Source organism: Lithobates pipiens, unplaced genomic scaffold (assembly GCF_037356315.1).
Source record: "Lithobates pipiens isolate NorthernLeopardFrog02 unplaced genomic scaffold, aLitPip1_a1.2 Scaffold_22, whole genome shotgun sequence".
NCBI classification, from domain to species: domain Eukaryota; kingdom Metazoa; phylum Chordata; class Amphibia; order Anura; family Ranidae; genus Lithobates; species Lithobates pipiens.
In genome coordinates, this window is record NW_027507784.1 from 142075986 (window position 1) to 142100272 (window position 24287).

The following is a 24287-nucleotide window of genomic DNA, read 5'->3' on the forward strand; positions in this document are numbered from 1 at the left end:
TGTTCTACTGTATGTGTGGTGTGTTGGTGCAACTCACCGAACCTCTCTCCTCGGTGCCGGAACGAAAAATACCGACACGGAGGAGAGAATACATCACTTCCTCTCCTGTGTTTACATTACAGGAGAGGAAGTGATGTCACGAAGGATTTCCATTCGTCGAGAGCGATCGCGAGGGGGTGGCCATGAATGAATGGCCGCCCCCTCATCCCGGATCGCTCTCGAACGAATGCCGACCGCCGCAGGCCCCCCCCGGTGCAGGCAGGGACTTATATATACGCCCATATGCCTGCCCGTGCCATTCTGCCGACGTATATCGTCGTGCGGCGGTCGGCAAGTGGTTAAATAGCACTGATTGCTGTATAAATGACAATGGTCCCAAAAATGTTCGATGTGTCCGCCATAATGTCGCAGTCACAATAAAAATCGCTGATCGCCGCCATTACTAGTAAAAAAAGAAAAATTTATAAAAATGCCATAAAACTATCCCCTATTTTGTAAACGCTATAACTTTTGCGCAAACCAATCAATAATCGCTAATTGCGCTTTTTTTTACCAAAAATATGTAGAAGAATATGTATCGGCCTAAACTGAGGAAAACATTTTTTTTTATATATTTTTGGGGAATATTATAGCAAAAAGTAAAAAATATTGCATTTTTTTTCAAAATTGTCCCTCTAATTTTGTTAATAGCGCAAAAAATAAAAACCCCAGAGGTAATCAAATACCACCAAAAGAAAGCTCTATTTGTGGGAAAAAAAGGACGCCAATTTTGTTTGGGAGCCACGTTGCATGACCGTACAATTGTCGGTTAAAACGATGCAGTGCGGAATCTTAAAAAGGGTAGTTCTTTTGGCAGAAAAAAAAAGAATTGCTCATATAGAGCGTTTTTGTTCAAGCGTTTAAGAGCGTTTAGCATTTTTTTTTCTGCCACAAAACAACTCCTCTCAGACATGCAATCCAGGAACAGTTGTTTTTTTTCTGCCTCTAAACGTTCTAACCTGCAAAGAAACCAAGAAGAGAGGAAGAAAAAGGAAAGAAAAAAAATATAGAGGAAAGGAGAGAGGGAAGAACGGCAATAGGAATATAAGCTCTGGATCCTTAGATGGTTCGATCACAGATGTCTAAAACCCCATACACACTATCAGATTGTCTGCTGAGTTTTTCCTTCAGATTTACCAAAACCATGTAGTAGAAGGGCCTGCCTGATTGCATACACATTGAAACTCCTAAGGTTTGACCTCATATTATATGGTTTTGGTAAATCTGAAGGAAAAACTCAGCAGACAATCTGATAGTGTGTACGGGGCTTTAGGCTAGCTGGAGGAAGTGAGGGAAAGGCATACTAAAGCCAAGGTTCCCAAATCCAAAGAAACTTAGCGTGAGAATCCTTGAGGGTGCTCAACATTTGTTAACCACTACAATACAGGGCACTTTCACCCCCTTCCTTCCCAGCCCAATTTTCAGCTTTCAGCGCTCTAGCGCTTTCAGTGACAATTGCGCGGTCATGCTACACTGTACCCAAATGAAATTGTTATCATTTTGTTCGCACAAATAGAGCTTTATTTTGGTGTTATTTATTCACGACTCCGTTTTTTTTTTTTTGCGATATAAGCGCAAAAAAAGCGGAAATTTGGGAAAAAAACAATATTTTCTTTTTTCTATTTGAAAAGAAATCCAATAAAATCAAATTTTGTCATAAATTTAAGCCAAAATGTATTCTGCTACATGTTTTTGGTAAAAAAAATTCCGTTAAGTGTATAATAATTGGTTTGTGTGATCACGGACATATGTACGCAAATGATCATGTACATATGTGTGCAGGTGATCACGTACATATGTGTGCAGATAATCATTGGGACATGTGATTTTAGTGGGACATATGTGGGGGACATGTTTTTATTATTAGGGACATGTGTTTTTATTATTTGGGGACATGTGTGTTTTGGGGACATATGTGGGGACTGTGTTTTCACTGTGTGGTGTGTTGTGTGTTTACACTACACTGATGATCAGTGAGTAAAAAGCTGTGAAAAGCAGCCCATACTCACTGATCATCAGCCGGCTGCAGCGTTCTGCTCTCCTCTTCTCAGCGGTGACTTCCGTGTGAGGAGAGGAGAGCCGATTGCCTAGCAACCGGCTGTTTGTTTACATCACATGACGGCCGTGATTGGACACGGCCGTCATGTGATCAGGAGGGCCAATCACAGAGCCCTCCTGCCGATCTGAGATGTGCCGTGTCCGGGTGACACGAGCACATCGGGATCGCGCCGCTGCGCGCGCGCGCGCGCGCGCGATCCCGCTGCTCCTGAAGGACGTTCCTGAACGTCCTATCAGGAGCAGGCGGCTCCCACCCGGCCGTATATATACATTGGCCGGGTGGGAAGTGGTTAAGCATCAAAGCAGTCATACGGTCTCCAACTCACTGAATGGGGACAGTGGGTTTCCTCCAGGCCTGGGCAATTGTTCTTTTGGCTGACAAAAATAAGTAGGATGCCAACTTTTTTTGACAGGCATAGAGGCCTCAGATAGGGCAATGCAACAGGGCAAATTTAGCATCTTTACAGATAGTCAACTGGAACAGAGTGTAGAGGAGGCCAAAAACTTGAGACCAAAAGCCTCTCAATCGCGGACAAATCCACTAAGTATGTACCCCACGATGGCCACAACCTCGGAAGCAGCGTTCACCAGAAGGGAGGGATGGCATCGCAAATTCAAGCTGAGACCCAGTACCACCACAGAAACACTCTGTATGCCACCTCTACGGTAGCTGTGGTAAAGGAGCATTTTGATACAGAAGGCCAGGTCTATCTCAGATGCCAAGTCCCCTTCCTACTGAGACACATATGAGAGAGAAATAGGGGAGGTTCTACAATTCAGGTACGTGTAGAAGTGTCAAACTTTTAAACTGCTCACATTCACAATGTTGTAGCAGACCTAAGGTCCACAAATACTTAATTTGCTCTAGCATGGTAACATTCTTTAACTATCCTTTTGGTATTTTTGTTCAGTTTTCTTCTGGGTTTGAGAAATTTTGATTAGGCAGGCCAAGATGACGTAACTTCCGCATATGCACAGCTCACTGTACATTGTAAAAAAAATTGCAAACAGGAGGATACATACAGAGGGCAATGGGTAAGAGATACAGGACTTTATACGTCCAAATTGTAGAAATCCATATAGCACAATCAGTTAAAACATAGGTAATTTATTAGTTCACATATAAAATCTAAAAACACTTCGTACATTAGTGTCCGACACTCTTTTTGAGTTACATTGCTGTTTCCACGCTCTTATTTCAACATGTTTCATCATGAGGCTTCTTCAGGAAAGGGCATGGTGTCATAGCCACTGAAACATATAAAAAAAAGCACATGTCAAATTCTATACATAAAAATAATTCAATGCAAGTTTGTAAATAACCAACAAATCTTTGCAATGCATTGGTTTCTTTTCCTCATTCAGATCCAAGCCCGTGGGGAACTCTTGCCAGGATGGTGGGAATGCATCTGTGTTCTTGTTTGCTATATAGCCAAAAACTTGTTGGTTATTTACATACATGCATTGAATTATGTTTATGTATAGCTTTTTTATCTGTTCAATAGCTATGACACCACTCCCCTGTCCTGAAGAAGCCTCACAGCGAAACATGTTGAATTAAGAGCGTGAAAACAGCAACTCACAAAGAGTGTCCTTTATTTCTTATGGATGCTAATGTACTGTATGAAGTGTTTTTAGCTTTTCTATGTGAACTAATAAATAACCTTTGTTTTAACCACTTCCGGAACACCCACCGTCGTTATACGTCGGTACATTGAAAGAGGATATCGTTGTTATGGCAGCAGCTATCTGCAATAACCTCTATATCCTCATCTTCAGTGAGCGGTCCACTACAAGATAAAAGTGGTCTCTGTGGCGGATTCACCGCAAGATCACTTTTATTAGCGGCGGGAGATCCAATGCCCTCTGCCGCTTAACGGAGCTGTCGGCAGCGGCGGAGGCAATCGCGCCTGTCCCCTGCCTGGATATGGAGACGAGTGAGGGAAAGATGACCCCCACCCGTCTCCATATCACTGCAGGGCGGACGTGATGTCAAAACGTCACTTCCGCCCATAGCTCTTAAAGGGACAATTTTTTTTTTTTTTAAATGACAAAATGTATTTTTTTTTTGCATTTTAATGTAAATATGAGATCTGGGGTCTTTTTCACCACAGATCTCATATTTAAGAGGTCCTGTCATGCTTTTTTCTATTACAAGGGATGTTTACATTCCTTGTAATAGGAATAAAAGTGACACAATTTAAAACAAAAAAAACTGTAAAAATGTAAAAAAAAGGGTAAAATAAATAAGAAAAAAAATGTTTTAAATGCACCCCGTCCCGACGAGCTCGCGGCAGAAGCGAATATGTGACTAGCGCCCGCATATGAAAATGATGTTCAAACCACACATGATGTATCACCATGATTGGGAGAGCGAGAGCAATAATTCTAGCCCTAGACCTCTTCTGTAACTTAAAACATGCAACCTGTAGAATTTTTTTAAACGTCGCCTATGGAGATTTTTAAGGGTAAAGGTTTGTCGCCATTCCACGAGTGGGCACAATTTTGAAACCTGACATGTTGGATATCAATTTACTCGTCGTAATATTATCTTTCACAATATCTTATTTTTTAACTCAAAAAAGTGTATTTTCTCCAAAGTGTGCTTGTAAGACCGCTGCGCAAATACAGTGTGACAGAAAGTATTGCAACAACCACCATTTTATTCTCTAGGGTGTTAGGGGGAAAAAAATGTATAATGATTGGGGATTCTAAGTCATTTTCTAGCAAAAAAAAGTTTTTTAAACAACAAATTTCAGAAAGAGTCTCAGTCCTTATATGATTGTGCCATATGGATATGTACAATTCGCACCTATAAAGTGCCGTATCTCTTACCCATTACCCTCTGTATCTGCATTTAAAGGATGTTGGTGCCATGTGTTAAATATTTGATGATCTTAGACTTGACCACATAGTTTACCATATCCAGGAGGATAAAAGGCTTTTATTGTATAAGAGATATAACTGTTTTATGCAATAAAAAAAAAATCTTCCTGCTCCCAAATTTTTTATTTTTTTTGCTTATGTTCCACTTTATTAAATTACGGATATGCTGTTTGACTAAGAACTGTGTTATCACTACAAAGTTAATGCAAATGTGAAGCTGATAACTCTCCTTATAGATACATGTGACTCGATTGTTTAGCTGGGGGCTGGAAATAGAGAGGTTGGAGCCTTAAGATCACAAAGAATCTTTCTGGTGGAGGATTATCCAGGTTTAAGAAGATGTTTTGAATCTAGTAAGCTTATGACGTGACCAGTTTAAAGTACAACCTCTCTAATTGGAATGCCTTTTATCTAAAACTTTGCAAGAGTGCTGCTGCTTCCAACATAGCACTAGCTGATTTATCCTAGCCTGGCCTTGATATTAGCAGAAGCTTCCATTGCTGGTGCCACAATGTGTATATCCATATTATTTTATTTTTTAAAATTTCAGCAAGAGGTTTATAAACCTATCTAGCGATAAACAGGTACAGATATCTCCAATGAAACAAATGAAAATCTAATATGTGCTTATGTTTTTTTTTTTTTTATACTACTTCCCCTCTACCAGCACATTGGCCATAGAATACAGTGAATCCAGAAAGTATTCACAGCGCTTCACTTTTCTAACATTTTGTTATGTTAAAGCCTTATTCCAAAATGGAATATGGAATGTTCATTATTTCCCTAAAAATTCTACAAACTATACCCCATAATGAGAAAAACGTGTGTAAGAAATCTTTGCAAATTTCTTAAAAATAAAAAACTCAAGATTGAGCTCAGGTGCATCCTGTTTCCACTAATCGTCTTTGAGATGTTTCTACAACTTGATTGGAGTCCATCTGTGGTAAATTCAGTTGATTGGACATGATTTGGAAAGATACACACTTGTCTATATAAGTTCCACAGTTAACAGTGCACGTCAGAGCACAAACCAAACCATGAAGTCCAAGGAATTGTCTGTAGACCTTCAACAAAGGATTGTATCAAGACACAGATCTGGGGAAGGGTACAGAAAAATTTCTGCAGCATTGAAGGGTCCCAGTGAGCACAGTGGCCTCCATCCCGATGGTCACTGTGGCAGAGCTTCAGCGTTTCTCTTTTGGAGAGAGGAGAACCTTCCAGAAGAACATCCATCTCTCCAGCAATCAGGCCTGTATGGTAGAGTGGCCAGACGGAAGCCACTCCTCAGTAAAAAGCACATGACAGCCCTTCTAAAGTTTGCCAAAAGGCACCTGAAGGACTCTCGGAGAAAGAAAATCTTCTGGTCTGATGAAACAAAGATTGAACTCTTTGGCTTGAATGGCAAGCGTAATGTCTGGCGAAAACCAGGCATCGCTAATCTAATCACCTGGCCAATACCATCCCTACAGTGAAGTATGGCGGTGGCAGCATCATACTGTGGGGATGTTTTTCAGCGCCAGGAACTGGGAGACTAATCAGGATCGAGGGAAAGATTAATGCTGCCATGTACAGAGACATCCAGGGTGAAAACCTGCTCCAGAGCGCTCTGGATCTCAGACTGGGGCGAAGGTTTAGCTTCCACGTGAACATTTCTGGCGAGATCTGAAAATGGCTGTGCACTGATGCTCCCCATCCAACCGGATGGAGCTTGAGAGATCCTGCAAAGAAGAATAGGAGAAACTGCCCAAAAATAGGTGTGCCAAGCATCGTACTCAAAAAGACTTGAGGCTGTAATTAATGCCAAAGGTGTTTGGCAGATCCAGTGAATGCAGTTGCCTTCCTGTATAAAGGATAGCCAGAGTAGTTGCAGAATGACAATTGATTAGAACAACTTACTGTTTGGGGACCCAATAGTCATGCAAGAATGAGGTCCATGCGCAAGACCAGTAGGCTATGGTAGGCCAAATAATTTACTGCATAATGCAATACCTTTAACAGGGTACAAAATTATTAATGCCCGGTAGCAAAGCATAAAATGGAGTTCTGGGCACGGAAGAACAGAGAAATATAGAGTAATGCAGTAACCATAATATGGAGAAGTAGAGAGAAGAGAAAAAAAAGGACACGGGTTGAAATCGACCTATGAAAACATAAGACTGTAGAGACAATATGAAAACGAATCAGAAGACTGGAGGTCTATATATTTGGTCAGTTGATATGCGACTTAGTGCCGTGCTTGGTATGTATCGTCAAATAGTTGCAATAGTATGGCATTATCAAAGTCTCTAACAGAAGTCAATAAATGGTACTACGGTCAGGGGTCAGTACAGTCTGGCCTGTCAAGTTCTGTAGAATAATACATCCAGCCAGACCAGATGTCATGAAGTTTCGAAAGTTTATTTTTAACAGTGTAGAACCATCTCTCTGCCTCCATGACTCTGTCCACCTCTCGCCTCCAGTCTTGTAAGGTGGGACAATGGGTTTGCTTCCAAAATTTCGGTATCAGGCTCTTGGCCTCATTCAAAAGGTGTGGGGTAACACTATTTGTAGGACTTAAGAGAGGAGGGGGTAGCGTGGAACAGGTAGTGGAGAGGGGTAAATTGTTTTGGTTTAAACATTGTTTTTTTTTGGATCCAGGGCGAGATGTCTTTAGGGCGATATTTGAATCTCGGGGCAGTGCCACCATAAGTGCCTAAAGGTATCTTCCCGGGCACAACCCCTTCAACAATTACGGTCAGTACCTGGGAAAAACCTAGCCAATTGTGAAGGTGTTTTGTACCAGGGGGATAGGAATGTAGAGCTTGATTCTTGGATCTTAGAGCTAATTGAGGACACATGAGATAGTTTAACACCAGTTGTAGCTGGTGGGGGGTAAATTATAGCCCCAGCTCCTGTTCCCGTTCTTGAATAAAGTAGGGGGTCATCTGGGAATGGGTAGCTAGTAGGTGTTTATACATTTGCGAAAGGAGATGCTTGAGGTCCCCAGAGTCTTACACATGGATTCAAAAGGTGTTAATCATGTGGGTGTAATTTAAGGAACTAACTTCTGTAAGAAGTCATTCATTGGCCAGGTGTCCATAGAGAATGCACCATAGGAGTGTTGTAATCTGTCAAGAGATAAGAGGCGTCCCATGGGGGCCATTTTCAAGCATGTAGAGTCCCCATCCCCACTTAATCTATCTAAACCCAATAACAAAATATTAAAGCGATTGTAATGTCTCGTTTTTTTTTTTTTAAATAACAAAATTTTACATTTTTTTAAAAATAACAAACATGTTATACTTACCTGCTCGTTTGAGTAGCCTTGATCCTCCTCTTTACAGGTCCCTCTTGAGCTCTCCTGGCCCCTCCCTCCTGTCAAGTGCCCTCAAAGACCAGCAGCTGGCTATGGGGGCACTGAGCCGAGTTGCAGCTCCGTGAGTTCATTCAGACACGCAGCTGCTGTTCGGCCCGCCCCCTCTCTCCCCTGATTGTCTAACTGACTTTGACAGCCACGGAAACCAATGGTGCCACGGCTGTGCCCCGCCAATCTGGAGTAGAGTCCCAGATGGCCGAGGGAACCGTGGACATCGCTGGATGGAGATGGGGTTCAGGGTAAGTATTAGGGGGTGTTGTGGGGAATCTACTACACACAGAAGGCTTTTTATCTGAATGCGTAGAATGCATTCAGATAAAAAAAAACTTTTGACTCAACAACTTTATCCCTGACCTGTCTGGTGTATTCCTTGGCCTTCATGAAGCTGTTTGTTCACTAAGGTTCTCTAACAAACCTCAGAGGGCTTCACGGAATAGCTGTATTTACATTAATATTAAAGGGATTGTAAAGTAAAATTTAAATTTTTTTTAAAATAACAAACCTGTCATACTTACCTCCACTGTACAGCTCGTTTTGCACAGAGTGGCCCCGAACCTGCTCTTCTGGGGTCCCTCGGCGGCTGTCTCTGCTTCCTCCCGCAGGTACTTCTCACATTCATGCGAGCTCCCTCGCATTGGTGAGAAGCACCTGCGGGCGTGCCCCCGTGATACAGCCGGCGGCTATAGCCGCTCGCTGTATCACAAGGCCCCTCCCCCCGGCGCGCTGCGTCATTGGATGTGATTGACAGCAGCGCGAGCCAATGGCTGCGCTGCTTTCAATCCATCCACTCCAGCCAATCAGCGGCCAGGCTGAGCGGCGAAGAGGACGGCGGGGGCGAGCGTGGGATTTTCGAGGGGTCAGGTAAGTAAAACGGGGGGACTGGGGGCGCCGGCAGTGTGAGATGTTTTTTCACCTTAATGCATAGAATGCATTAAGGTGAAAAAACATTTACTTTTACAACCCCTTTAAGTTACACAGAGGTGGACTCTATTTACTAATTAAGTTACTTCTGAAGGCAATTGGTTCCACTAGATACGCACGCCACACTTTTCAGATATTTATTTGTATAAAAAAAATTGAAAACCATTTTTTCCTTCCACTTCACAATTATGTGCCACTTTGTGTTGGTCTATCACATAAAATCCCAATAAAATACATTTAGGTTTTTGGTTGTAACATGACAAAATGTGGAAAATTGTAAAGGGTGTGAATACTTTTTCCAAGGCACTGTATATAGCATGTTTATTGAAGATTCCAGAAGATGTGAGTGTATATTTCTTTGTTATGAATATATGATTTTATACTTATCTTTTTAAATATTACTCTTTTAAGGCATATGTTGACTATTGGCCCTCATGAAAAGGATGCAGATTTTGGCAAAGTAGTATCAAGAGCATGATCATTAATACAAGAAGGTGGAATCTGTGTCCCTCAATAGACTTTGTAGTGCCTGTTGTGCCATGTTCTTTCCATTTGGTTATGATAGATTTGATGGTGCTTCTAGGGATCATCAAAGATTTGGATATTTTTTTATAACCTAAACCTGACTTGTACTTCTTGTTTGGAGAGTTCCTTGGTCTTCATGGCAGTGATTGGTTAGTGGTGCCTCTTGCTTAGGTGTTGCAGCCTCTGGGGCCTTTCAGAAATGTGTGTATATGTAATGACAGATCATGTGACACTAATGCCGCGTACACACGTAGCAGACTATCCGGTGGACTTAGTCTGGCGGACTTTCCGCCAGACTTTCCGAACGAGCTACCTGCCCACACACGGCACTATCCGTCATGTTTTTGAAATGAACGGACTCGCCCACACAAGCGGAGGAAAGTCCGCTCATTTTGAGCGCATCTCCAGGTAGCCGGGGCCAGCGAAGGAGGCGTCGCTGGCCCCGTCACCTGGTATGGACTTAAAGGGGAATCCCTACGCCGAAAAATCGGCGTGGGGGGTCCCCCCTAGGTCCATATCAGACCCTTATCTGAGCACGCTACCCGGCCAGCCAGGAAAGGGGGTGGGGACAAGCGAGCGGCCCCCCTCCTCCTGAGCCATACCAAGCCGCGTGCCCTCAACATTGGGGGGTGCCTTGGGGAAGGGGGGGCCGCGCAGCCCCCGCACCCCAAAGCACCTTGTCCCCATGTTGATGAGGACAAGGGCCTCTTCCCGACAACCCTGGCCGTTGGTTGTCGGGGTCTGCGGGCGGGGGGCTTATCGGTATCCAGGGGGGCCCCCCGGATCCCGGCCCCCCACCCTATGTGAATGAGTATGGGGTACAATGTACCCCTACCCATTCACCTGTGAAAAAAAGTAAAAAAAAAAAAACAACACACAAGGGTTAAAATAGTTTATTGCACAGCTCCGGGGGTCTTCTTCCGTCTTCGGGGGTCTTCTCGCCGGACTCCTCCGCTATCTTCTGCTCTTTTGCTAGCTTTTTCACTAGCGGAGGAGCCCGGCTTTCTTCTTTGCTGCCGCCACCCTCTTCTTCCGGCTTCGGGGGTCGTGTCCCCCTCTTCGGTTCTTCTTGCCGGGCCACTGCGCCTTCTTCTAGCTCTTTTACAAACGGTGGCCCGGTCTTCTGTCGCTGTCTTCTGTTTGCCATTGCTGAGCCTATCATCTACTAGGACCCCCAGGTCCTTTTCCATCCTAGCTTCCCCCAGAGGTTCTCTCCCCAGTGTATAGATTGCGTTCATATTTTTGCCACCCAAATGCAGTTTTTTTTAGATTTTTCTACATTAAACCTCGTTTGCCATGTAGTTACCCACCCCATTCATTTGTTTAGCTCTTTTGCAAAGTTTCCACATCCTGCAGAGAAGTTATTGCCCTGCTTAGTTAAGTATTGTCCGCAAATGCAGAGATTGAACTGTTTACCCCATCCTCCAGGTCATTTATGAACAAAATAAATAGGATTGGTCCCAGCACAGAACCCTGGGCCACCCCACTACCCACCTCTGACCATTCCGAGTACTCCCCTCTTATCACCACCCTCTGAACTTGCCCATGTAGCCAGTTTTCAATCAATGTATTCTCCCTATGGACTATGCCAACAGACCTTATTTTGCACAGTAAACGTTTATGGGAAACTGTGTCAAATGCTTTTGCAAAATCCACTCAGAACAGGCCTCGCCATGGTCAACCAAAGAAGTTGAGTGCATGTGTGAAGTGTCTTATCAAGAGGTTTTCTTTGGAAAATAGACGTATGAGTGCTGACAGCATTGTTGCAGAGGTTGAAGGGGGGGGGGGGGGATTCAGCCTGTCAGTGCTCAGACCATACACCGCACAATGCATCAAATTGCTCTTTATGGCTGTCATCCCAGAAGGAAGCCTCTTCTAAAGATGATGCACAAGAAAACCTGCAGTTCACTGAAGACACGCAAACTAAGGACATGGATTACTGGAACCATGTCCTGTAGTCTGATGAGACCAAGATAAACTTATTTGGTTCAGATGGTGTGAAGCATGTGTGGTGACAAGCAGGTGAGGAGTACAAAGACAAGTGTGTCTTGCCTACAGTCAAGGATGGTGATGGGAGTGTCATGGTCTGGGGCTGCATGAGTGCTGCCGGCACTGGGGAGCTACAGTTCATTGAGGGAACCATGAATGCCAGCATGTACTGTGACATACTGAAGCAGAGAATAATCCCCTCCCTTCAGAGACTGGACCACAGGGCAATATTCCAACATGATAATGACCCCAAATTCGCCTCCAAGAAGACCACTGCCTTGCTAAAGAAGCTGAGGGTAAAGGTGATGGACTGGCCAAGCATGTCTTCAGAACTAAACCCTATTGAGCATCTGTGGGGCATCCTCAAACAGAGAGTGGAGGAGCACAAGGTCTCTAACATCCACCAACTCCGTGATGTTGTCATGAAGGTGTGGAAGAGGATTCCAGTGACAACCTGTGAAGCTCTGGTGAACTCCATGCCCAAGAGGGTTAAGGGAGTGATGGAAAATAATGGTGGCCAGACAAAATATTGACACTTTGGGCATATTTGGATATTTTCACTTAGGGGTGTACTGTGTGTTGAGTTATTTTGAGGGGACAGCAAATTTCCACTGTTATACAAGCTCTACACTCACTACTTTGCATTGTAGCAAAGTGTAATTTCTTCAGTGTTGTCGCATGAAAAAATCTAGTCAAATATTTACAAAAAAGTGAGGGTGTACTCACTTCTGTGAGATACTGTGTGTGTATATGTATATATATATATATATATATATATATATATATATATATATATATATATATATATATATATATATATATATATATATATGTATATGTATGTAACTCTGTGAAAACTCTATGATTTTTATCCAGCAGTATATTATTTCTGTTTGATAGAGAATATAGCCAGCACTCTTAAGCCTCGTACACACAATCGTATTCTCTGCAGACAAAGTGTCGGACTTTTGTCCGCACAGCATTGGCCAGGAACTTGTCTTGTATACAAACGGCACACAATTGTCGGCCAACAAGCGCAAACGCAGTGACATGGTTTTTCAGTTCTTCTGCACCATCCTTTGGGCACCTTCTGCTAATGTTGTGTTTGGTAAGCATTGATTCTGAGCATGCGTGTTTGTACTTTGGAATTTTATCTGACGGACTTGTGTACACACAATCGTAAAATCTGACAACATACCGTTGTCTGGAAAATTTACAGGCCTGCCATCCAACATTTGTCTGCTGAAAATCCGTCAACAATGGATGGAGCATGCGTACAAATGATCAGATTTCAGGCCAACAGTCTGTCAACACTCAATTCCCGTCGAAAAATCTGATTGTGTGTACGAGGGTTAAGACACCTAATTTCTCTTCGATTTTTTGTTTGTGTTTTTATCTACATTGCAGATTTTTCCTCACTCCGTGTCTGGTTAAACAGTTGCCATCAAGACAGTGAAGCTGGCCATACACTAGTAGAATTTCTTGCAAACACTTTAATTTCAGGACCTATTGTTTGACTTTGGAATCATCAGCTGGGTTAAAACAGCATTTGTTTTTTACTTCAGTGACAAGAAAAATTTTTGAACAAATTTCTATGTGTGTGTGGTTTTCCTTTGGGAAATTACATTCATTCCCAAAATGAACCTTAAAAGCAAATTACATTTTAAAGTACTTTAAAAAGACATTCAAACGTACTGTAAAAATGTTCATACAAAAATCTACTAGTTTATGGCCAGCTCAAGTGAGAGTATATAACTCCAGTGGAGCTCCAAATGGGGCTAATGCCCCATACACACCATCAAAAATGGTGTGTATGGGGTGGTATTGGATGGTTTTTCTGATGGAATTCGGCTCAAGCTTGCTTTGCATACACACGATCACACAAAAGTTCTCTGAACTTTCGTCCGTCAAGAACGCGGTGATGTACAACACTACGACAAGCCGAGAAAATGAAGTTCAATGCTTCTAAGCATGCGTTGAATTGTTTCCATGCGTGATTTTTTGCGTGTCCAAATTGCATACAGACGAATGCATTTTCGGATAGGAACTCTTTCCGACTGAAAAATAGAGAACCTGCTGTCAATCTTTTGCTGGCTGGAATTCTGCCAGCAAAAGTCCGATGGAGCATACACACGGTTGGAATTTCTAACCAAAAGCGCACATATGACCTTTGCTCGTGTGTGTGGGGCATAAAAACCCAAGAGGGTTTCTAAGCTTTAACCACTTTGCTGAGAAAATTTTGGCTTAACACACATTTAAGTGATATTTCATTATTACCCGACTTATTTAATAAGTGATATTTCATAATTACCAGACTAAACCAAAAAGAAAAATATTTTTGCCGTTGTAAATTTTTGCCCTATAGGACATATGTAAAACAAACACTATCCACATCTTTTAAATAGGTTATTGTGTCCTTCTGTGCATCCTTTTATCTTGCTTTTTTTTGTTTTTCTTTTATATTATCCATTGTTTGTTCAGCTACATAGTTATAAGTGAGGAAGGCTCCATTTACTTTTGTAGAAGTTGTTTTTTTTTTTTTTTTCTTACAAAGGAGAGGATATATTTGCTAATGTAGCCCCTTATAATTAAAGACCTGACTCAGACTGATTGTTACTTTTAGGTCAGCCGTCTTTTTTGCTGTCTGTCACGGGCTGCTGCTTTATATCTAAAGACTTCCATCTGGTATAAGCATGGTTCCATTTGTAACTGTCCAGCCTTGTTGCATTGCACCCTCTGAGTCAGAGGTCTGACGCTTATGTCCTGCAGCTGAGTGACAAACAGCTGACTCCATCGCTTGTCTTATGAGTTTATCCATTCTTTAGTATTCTGACTATTAAGTCACGGCATCTCCAAACTTCAAAGATCCAGGGGAAAGGTTTGAAGGTAGAAACCACATGAGCACAAAGCCCCTCTACTAATAATAGATGTAAACAAGGCACAACTTCAAAATAGTAATTATAAATGGGATGTGGGTAAGAGAGTAGGCTCTAGTCTTTGAAATTTCTGTGTTCTGTGCCAGCTCATTATCAAGCGAGACATCGTATGACAACATTCTTCTTTCTGTGCTTCCACAAACTGCAGTATATGTATTAGAAAAATGATAGGCAAGGGGATGTATTGTAGGTTCTTTATTTTGTAACCATAATATTAAAGACCATCCACACATAATAAAGTGGTAGTAAAGGTTTTTTTTTATTTAAATATATTGCACCCCAGGTGGGTTACATCATAATTTGCTAGCATGCTCCCCATATTAGCAGTTTATGGCAGACTTACCTGTTCTAATGTGCCCTCCATTGATGCACTGCCCCCGATCCTGCGGGTCCCGGGCACTTCCATCTTCACTCCCAGTCTTCCTTCCAGGTTACGGCTGTTCAGCCACGATGAAGTCACACCTGTGCATGCGCATGGGAGTCACAGCACCATGGCACAGATTGGGTGCAGTACGCTGCTCAGAGTATGTGATGACTGACAGACGGGAGGAAGCAATTATACTGATAGGGTCTCTTCTGTCGTAAAATAACCTGCCTGTTAGAAAAGAAAAAAAAGGAGACTTTAAAGCAGAGTTCCACCCAAAAATGGAACTTCCGCTTTAAGGGAAGATGACCCCCCTGACATGCCACATTTGGCATGTCATTTTTTTTGGGGGGGAGCATTTACCCGCTTTTTAGAGGGTTCCAGCTCCCACTTCCTCCCGGCACACTGCGGCACCTCTCCCCCCTCCCTCTTGGCAATCATCCGTCAGGTCCTAGATGATTGCCCAGCCAGTCACAGCGCAGTGCGCGGCTTGCACATGCGCAGTGACAATGCCGGTGCCGCAGAGAGGAGGAGGAGCGGGGTTTTGTTCCTGCATCGCTGGACCGTGGGACAGGTAAGCAGCGGATTATTAAAAGTCAGCAGCTGCAGTATTTGTAGCTGCTGACTTTTAATTTTTTTTTTTTTAAGCGGAACTCTGCTTTAATACCACTTTAAATACTTGTTTTGATTGTACATACAGTGAGCTGTAGAATGTGAGTTTTAATAAAGGTCAGTTTTCCAAGTTTTTCTTTTATCCCTTTGTTACTCTGGGCCTTCTTCCTTATGTACTTTTAAATTGGCCGGTGATGGTTCAAATCTCAGCCCGTTGAGCAGGGACCAGCCGAGATTCGAACCATGTATGGGCAGGTTGATTGTACCTAAGTCAATCCATTGATCGACTTGGGTACAAGTTACCAGCATGTTGGAATTTTAGGATGCAGTTATTACCAGTGGCTATGGCCGCTAACAATAATCACTGTATTCTCTTTGCCGAGACAGCTCCTCAAGCCCCCCTGCCAGGGGAACACAATAGCTCCATGGGAAAGATTTCCCCATCAACACTGACTGTGTTAATGGGGGAATTGAGTGCGATGAAAGAAAATGCCATCATCTATGGCCAGCTTTTGTAAAGGGCACATCTCTGGCATTTAAATCTACATGTTTGTATCTATGCTATGCTGTCCGAAGAATCTTCCTTATCCGTGACACTTCCAGGAGCGGTTTGATTTCTGGTCTCCCACCTGCCCCCTAAGGGTCTGCTATGTCCTGGAACGATGTAGGGGGCTGTCAGAAGTAACCTCAGTTCTTAGTGGGAGACTAGGAAAATGACATTCCCAGAAGTGTATCAGGGAAGGCCCCTTTCACAGTGACGGACAGATCTGGTCCGCCTGTCAGTTTTTCAGTTGCACCCATTCGGACCATCAATAGATCTCTATAGAGCAGCTGATGTCAGCGGATATGTGTATGCTGACATCCGTCGGCATTCGATCCTGTCCACTCCACTAAAAACAGATGGATGGATATTCGTTCCCCATCCGTCCATCGGATTGGATGACAGTTGGATGGAAACGGACAAATAATCCATTTCTATCTGACGGCCCCATAGAGAAGAGCGGGTTGTGTCTGTGTCCGCTCTGCATAACTTTTTTTTTAAATGAAAGCCAACATACAAGAATTCAAAGATAGTTTTTATGATTTTTGCGTATATTAGACTAAAGCTTTGCATATTATTGCTAGAAATATGTGCTTTAAAAAAAGAAATGACATGTCAGATTCAAATTTTCACTGGCAATGACTGATTGAATTCATTAATATCTGACCACCAGAATTATTTTTTACTTGTCATGTCAAAAAAGAATTACCACTGATCTAATTTACCTATTTGTATGTTTTTTTTCAGAGCTGACATTAAACCCACCAGAAGGGATTGTGGCAGGTAAGTCTTCATTGCTGGACATATGTTTGACTTCATCCATAGAAGTTGTATTTCCAAGTTTAACATGCCTAAAGTGATATTACACCCAAAACCACAAATGTATATATTGCAACTTACCAATCCTAAGGTGTAGTAGTGGCTGTGGTTTTCTTTTTGTAGGCTTTTTTTCACTCTGTTCTCACCTGATAATCTAACCAATAACACACCCACTGTATTAGGCTTAATGTACACGGGACGTTTTTACAAACTCTCCTGAACGATTTAACTTGACAGATAGTAACCCATGTGTGAAACGTCTGTTTTGCCGTGTTTAAATGCCACGTTTGCGTTTGGAAGAGTTTAAATTAAAAACCTTTTTTTTTTTTTTTTCAAAATAGCCAAAAATGAAAAACGGCTGTAAACAAAACGAGGCTAAACACAATTTACCGTGTTTAGAAGCGTTTAACACCAAAAACTCAGCGTCTGAACAAATTTTTTTGCTTTCCAAAAATGGCCTCTAAACTCAACTGCCTAAAAACTACATTAAACGAACTTGTGTACATGTACTGATAAGATAACATTGGATAAGTACAAATACTGCAGCTGCTGACTTTTAAAATAGTGACACTTACCTGTCCAGTGCGCCCGCGATGTCGGCACCCGAAGCCGATCTCTCGATCGTCTCTCGGGTGCTGCCGCCGCCATCTTGGGTATGGGAATCAGGAAGTGGAGCCTTTCGGCCTCATTTCCTGGTTCCCTACTGCGCATGCGCGAGTCGCGCTGCGCAATAAGGATGGACCCGCTGCCTCTGGGATCTGTGTGTTTCCCAGCAGGCAGCGGGGGACTTTCGGAAAGGGGCGTAATCTACGCCCCTTTCCGCAGAGAGCTATCCCGGAAGTGGGTGCAGATACCTGTACTGTACAGGTACCTGCACCCCCCTGAAAGGTGCCAATTGTGGCGCCGGAGGGGGGGAGGAATCCAATGAGCGGAAGGTCCACTTTAAGGCTTACCTGTAGGTGAAAGAAATATATCCCAAACCTAAAAGTTTTAGGAGATACTGAGCATGCCATTGCTAACGGCAAACATGCCGTTAGTGGCGGCACCAGCGCACATGTGCGGGAGTGATGTCATTGCGGCTCCTGCCAGTCAAAGCGCTGGTCCCGCGATACCTTGAAGTCACTCCGGTATAGATGGCAGTGTCGGAAGAGGAGAACAAGGACCGCTTCGGGGGCTTCGATCTCAGGTAAGTAATTCATAATGAGCTAGTATGTTACGCATATTAGCTCATTATGCCTTTGTCTTGCAGGGGTTTTTTTTTTTTTTTTTTTTTTTTTTTTTATATTACTGAGGCTTTAACAATGCAGTAACACAAACAGTTAAAGCAACAGTTTATTTTATTTTTTTGGGGGGGGGGTTACACGAGTAAATAAAAGTTGACCATTGTAAGCACCTCTGTCAGTGGTAAATTGTTTGTCTCAGCACTCCAAACTACTACATCTGCAGTAAAGCTTGTTCTGCAGAAAAACATCAGATTTTACTAGCTGGATTACCAGATGAAAATAGAAGAAAGAAAGCCTAATAAAAGATAACGAATGCAGCCACCACACTTAAGAATTGGTACGCTGCCATATAATTGTTTGCTTTTGGGTTTAATACCACTTTAAACTTCACTGACATATCGGTTTTTTGCCTTTCCTTTCCAAGCTGTGAACTACAAATGAAAATTAAAATAACTTCCAGCGCACTGTGTTGTGCTACTACACTGAAAGCAATCTCTTGTAATCACATTCAAGAGAGCTCTAATGCTGCAATGCAGATGACCCTCAGCGCTGTACACTAGATCAAAAAAATACCGTACACCATTCAGATCACCACTGGGTTTTTTACAAAATAAAAAACACCAAAAATTGTGAGGGGAAAAAAAACAAGTTTTTTTTTTAGTTTCTGTTATAATATTTTTCAAATAAATAATCTTTCTTCATAAATTTATGTCAAAATGTATTCTGCTACATTTCTTTTGTGAAAATAACCCAAATCAATGTTTGTTATATACTCTGTAGGAAAGTTACAGAGTCCACACACTATGGTATATTGTATATACCTGAAACTTGATCAGTCCTGAGTACTGACACCCAATCTCTATCCTTGAGGCCTGAAAACACTAGGGCAGTACAAATACCCCCAAATGACCCATTTTTGGAAAGTAGAGAGTCCATGATATTTAGTAAGGGACATAGCGACTTTTTTGAAGTTCTACATTTTTGTCACAATTATTTGGAAATTAAGACATTAACGGCTTAAGGACCGCCTCCTGCACATTTACGCCGGCAGAATGGCACGGCTGGGCACATCAACGTACAGGTACGTTGCGCTTTAAGTGCCCAGCCGTGGGTTGCGCGCGTGCTGTCGGCAGCGCGCGCTCGCAACCCGGTCCTGCGCTCCGTGACCGTGGCAGCGAGACCCACGGACCTGATTGCCGCTGGTGTCCCGCGATCGGGTCACAGAGCTGAAGAACGGGGAGAGGTATGTGTAAACAAACCTCCCCCCGTGTTTCCTAGTGTGGCTGTCACCGATCGTCTGTTCCCTGTTATAGGGAAAGACGATCAGTGACATCACATGCCAAGCCACGCCCAACAGTAAAAAAAAGCACACACGTCACACTTAACCCCTCCCCACCCCCTAGTGAAATCCCTTCACTGCCAGTGTCATTTACACAGGAATCGGTGCATTTAAATAGCACTGATTGCTGTATAAATGACAATGGTCCCAAAAATGTCCGATGTGTCCGCCATAATGTCGCAGTCACAATAAAAATCGCTGATCACCACCATTGCTAGTAATAAATTTTTTTTTATAAAAATGCTATAAAACTATCCCCTATTTTGTAAACGCTATAACTTTTGCACAAACCAATCAATAATTGCTAATTGCGATTTTTTTTTTTTACCAAAAATATGTAGAATACATATCGGCCTAAACTGAGGAAAAAAAATGTTTTTTGATATATTTTTTGGGGATATTTATTAAAGCAAAAAGTAAAAAACTATTTTTGTTTATAGCGCAAAAAAATTAAAACCGCAGAGGTGATCAAATACCACCAAAAGAAAGCTCTATTTGCGGGAGAAAAAGGATGCCAATTTGTTTGGGAGCCACGTCACACGACAACGTGCAATTGTCAGTTAAAGCAACACAGTGCCGAATCGCAAAAAGGGGCCTGGTCCTTAAGTGGTTAAAAGTAAAAAAAAAATTTTTTTTACATACTGTCACCAGTGTGGGCCACAGGTGGACATCGAGCCCATGGGTGCACTCCTGTGGTGGGCATGCGTGGGCCGGCTTGTCCGTGATTTAAAGGGAACGTACAGTTACACCCATTTGCGCAGCCATGCCATTCTGCCGACGTATATCATCGTGTGCTGGACAGCAAGCAGTTAAAGCAACAGTAACTTACTTTTCTTGTCCTAATCCACGTTTCCATTAGTAATTTCTTCTTCCTGATCAAACTTTAAGACCCCTTTCACACCACACCGCCCATTGCATCGGCAGTACAACGCCGCTATTTTTAGTGGCATTTTACCGCCGGATTTGCTGCGCATTTTGGCCGATAGCGGGGCGCTTTTACCCCCGCTGGCGGCCGCGAAAGGGTTAAAACCACCAGCAATACGCCACAATAGCGGCGTTTTGCCAGCGGTATTACAGCGCTGCCCCATTGATTTCAATGGGAGCAGCCGTGGAGGAGCGGTAAACACACCGCTCCTTCACCGCTCCAAAGAAGCTACTGGCAGGACTTTTTTCTGACACCCTGCCAGCGCACCGCTGTAGTGTGAAAGCCCTCGGGGCTTTCACGCTACACACAATGGTGCAGCTTCTTTAGGGCGGATTGCAGGCGCTATTTTTAACGCTATAGCGCCTGCAAAACACCCTGGTGTGAAAGGGGTGTAAGTCATGACACTGGAAGGCGTTGACCAGCTGACCTCATTAGCACACACCCTGCATCATCCACCCTTTCCCAGGTGCACGTTTTTTAAATGAAATGCAATCAATCAGTGATCACTCTTCTCACTAAATACATGCACCTAAAATTACTAGCTGTGCTTTCAGTGCCATTAATTAAACGGCACACCAAACACAGAAGCAAACACACATTTTGCCATGTGAAAAAACAAGGGGCGAATGCTACAAAACGCACAGTAAAAAACACACAACCCACATCTGCAAACGTGGATAAGGACAAGAAAAGTAAGTTATTGTAGATTTAACCAATAGTTAAAGCTATAGGGCACTGCGTCATTTTAACTGACAATTGCGTGTCTGTGCGACTCTGTAACCAAACAGAATTGACGACCTTTTTTCCCCCACAAACAGAGATTTCTTTTGGTGGTATTTGATCACCTCTGTGGTTTTTATCTTTTGCACTATAAACAAAAAGACTGCCAATTTTGAAAAAAAAAAAAAGCAATATTTTTTACTTTCTGCTATAATTCATATGCAAAAATATATATAAAAAAAACTAATTTATTCATCAGTTTAGGCCAATATATATTCTTTTTTTTGTTAAAAAAAATCACAATAGGCGTATATTGATTGGTTTGCGCAAAAGTGTCTGCAAATTATGGGATAGATTTAAGGACCTTTATGTTTATTTTTTTATTAGTTTTACTGGTAATGTCGGCGATCTGCAATTTTTAGCAGGACTGCGACATTGCGGCGGACAAATCTGACCCCAAATTACACTTTTTGGGGACCAATGACATTATTACATTGATCAGTACTATAAAAATACACTGATGGAAGTAAAAATTACACTGGCAGGGAAGGGTGTAACACTAGGGGGCGATCAAGGGGTTAAGTGGGTTCCCTGTTCTAACTGTAGGGGGGATTGGCTACAAGGCACATGTCAGAGATCGCTGTTCCCGATCACTGGGAACATAAGATTTCTGACATATCATCTGCCAGATGATATGTCAGAGATCTTATGTTCCCAGTGATCAGGAACTGGGGGATTTGTTTACATAGGCAGTTCCCTGTTCTGCGTCTGTACAACTTGATCGCAGGTCGCCAGGGGGCCAATCGAGTCCACCGGACCCACGGTCACACTCCCAAAGCTAGCGACGGCGTGTGCGCACGCGGTAACTCCTGTGCAAAGACTGACGTACATCTACGGCGTTTTGTGCAGGAGAGCCGACCTGCCGTATTATGATGGCAGCCGGTCGGCAAGCGGTTAACCTCTTCCCACCCATGCTATAGCCACAAGACGGCTACAGCGCTGGCCGCCTAAATTGCCTGGAGGGTGTCCATGTATGTCCTCCTGTGCATGAACTGCCTGCGTGCCCCGCTCTGTGAGCAGCGAGTCCATGAGATCCCGGTCCCTTACCTCGTGATCAGCTGTCAGCCAATGACAGCTGATCGCCTGATGTAAACAGAAGACAGTAATCGGCTGACAGCGCGAGGACAAAAAGAAAAAGCCGATTACCGGCTTGTGTTAATGGGACATCGGTCCCGCACACGGAGAGCCACAGCTGCTTCATTAGTGCCCACCAGTGCCACCTACCAGTGACCAGAAGTTCTGCTAAGCAGTGCCCACCAGTGCCACCTATAATTGCCTACCAGTGCTGCCAATCAGTGCCACCTACCTGTTTGCTAAATTTTATAAAAACTTTTGGTCTTTTTTTTTTTTTTATCAGCAGCTACATACATACCTACATACATACATACTGCAGCTGCTGACTTTTAAAACAAGGACACTTGCCTGTCCAGGGAGCCTGCGATGTCCTCACCTGAAGCTGACCCGTCCCACAGCCTGGTTCCCTACTGCACATGTGTGAGTCACGCTGCACATTCTGAGTGGTCCCTGCTGTTTTCTGGGACCTGCGTGTCTCCCAGAAGACAGTGGGGGGGGGGGCATTGGAGGAGGGGCCAGGCATGGCGTAGATCGCTGCGGATACTGCAGCGATCTTTCGCCATAAGTGGGAGCAAATTCCTGGATTAGACAGGTATCTGCTTCCCCCTGAAAAGTGCCAAATGTGACACTGGAGGGGTGGGGGGGGGAGGAACCTGGGCAGTGGAAGTTGAATTTTTGGGCGGAACTCCGCTTTAAATACCACCAAAAGAAAGCTCTATTTTTGTGAAAAAAAGTACAAAACTTTCATATGCATATGGTGTAGCATGACGACACAATTGTCATTCTAAGTGTGACCGCGCTGAAAGTTGGCCTGGGCAGGAAGGGGGGGTTAAGTGTCCAGTAAGCAAGTGGTTAAATTCCAGTAATACACTGTCTCACCCTGCTCTGCACATGCTTATGTTGTGCTGGAAGCAATGTACAGCACACACTAATTTTGGTAGTATAATTAATAATGTGGAATGTATGTTCCTTGTTAAAGTTCATTATTTTTTATCAAGTTGTTAAGGTAAAGTTCTGAGTTCTTTGAGTTGGTATAATCATTGAATGCAAGGTTCTCTGTGTGGCTCATATCCTGTCTCAGCACTGTTTAAGACCCCTTTCACACTGGGACTGCCCCTGCATTGGTGGTAAAGCTGCGCTTGTTTTAGCTGTACTTTACCGCTGTTTAAGCTGCACTTTTCGGCCGCTAGCGGGCACTTTTAACCCCAAAGAAGAGGTTAATAGCGCCTGTGTTGCGGTGCTTCTGAATCGCTTTTCAGGCGCTCGATTAATTTTAATTAGCAGGGTATTTTGGGAGCGCTAAATACAGCGCTCTTAAACTACCCCAAAGATTCTGCTTGCAGGACTTTTCCTAACGTCCCGCAAGCGCACCGCCCCAGTGTGAAACATCACATAGAAATGAATGGTAGGCGGTTTTCAAGCACTTTACAGAAACTATGTCTAGCGCTATGTCTAACGCGAAAACCACCTCAGTGTGAAAGGGAAGCAATGGAATTGAAGAATGAGTGCTTGCTTCCTTTATCTGCTGATCTATAAATCTCTATATTTAAAGCCCAACTCCATGCTCAGCCACCTTGTAGTATGCTTTGCTTCAGGTTGGTTGGGTCCTCTTCCTCCTAGGTCTTTTCCTAGCAGTAGGTGCTCCTTTGATAATGCAGAGACCAGTAGACCATCATGTCAGTGCCTCTCTCTTCATCAATACACTATAAATGAAAGATGCTGTGGTGATGCCCCCTCTGGAGGTAGTTCCATAATGTCCTGTATGCCCTCAGTCTTCCAGGGTGAATGAGGCTTGACATTATCAAACCTATAAACAGAGGACATCTTGTGGTGAAGAGGAAGTACTACAGGGAACAACTGTGGATTGAAGGTAAGTATTGCAGCCTAATCTGCATTTTTTG

At 43.2% G+C, this 24287-nt stretch overlaps 1 protein-coding gene across 1 annotated transcript in view; it reads left to right on the forward strand.

The window, feature by feature from the left end:
- UBE2G2 (ubiquitin conjugating enzyme E2 G2) overlaps positions 1-24287 on the forward strand; it is a 103761-nt gene that overhangs the window by 46716 nt on the left and 32758 nt on the right. The window contains exon 2 of the mRNA XM_077448412.1: positions 16974-17009. Within this exon, the coding sequence (XP_077304538.1) occupies positions 16974-17009 (36 nt within the window). The remainder of the gene's footprint in view (positions 1-16973; positions 17010-24287) is intronic.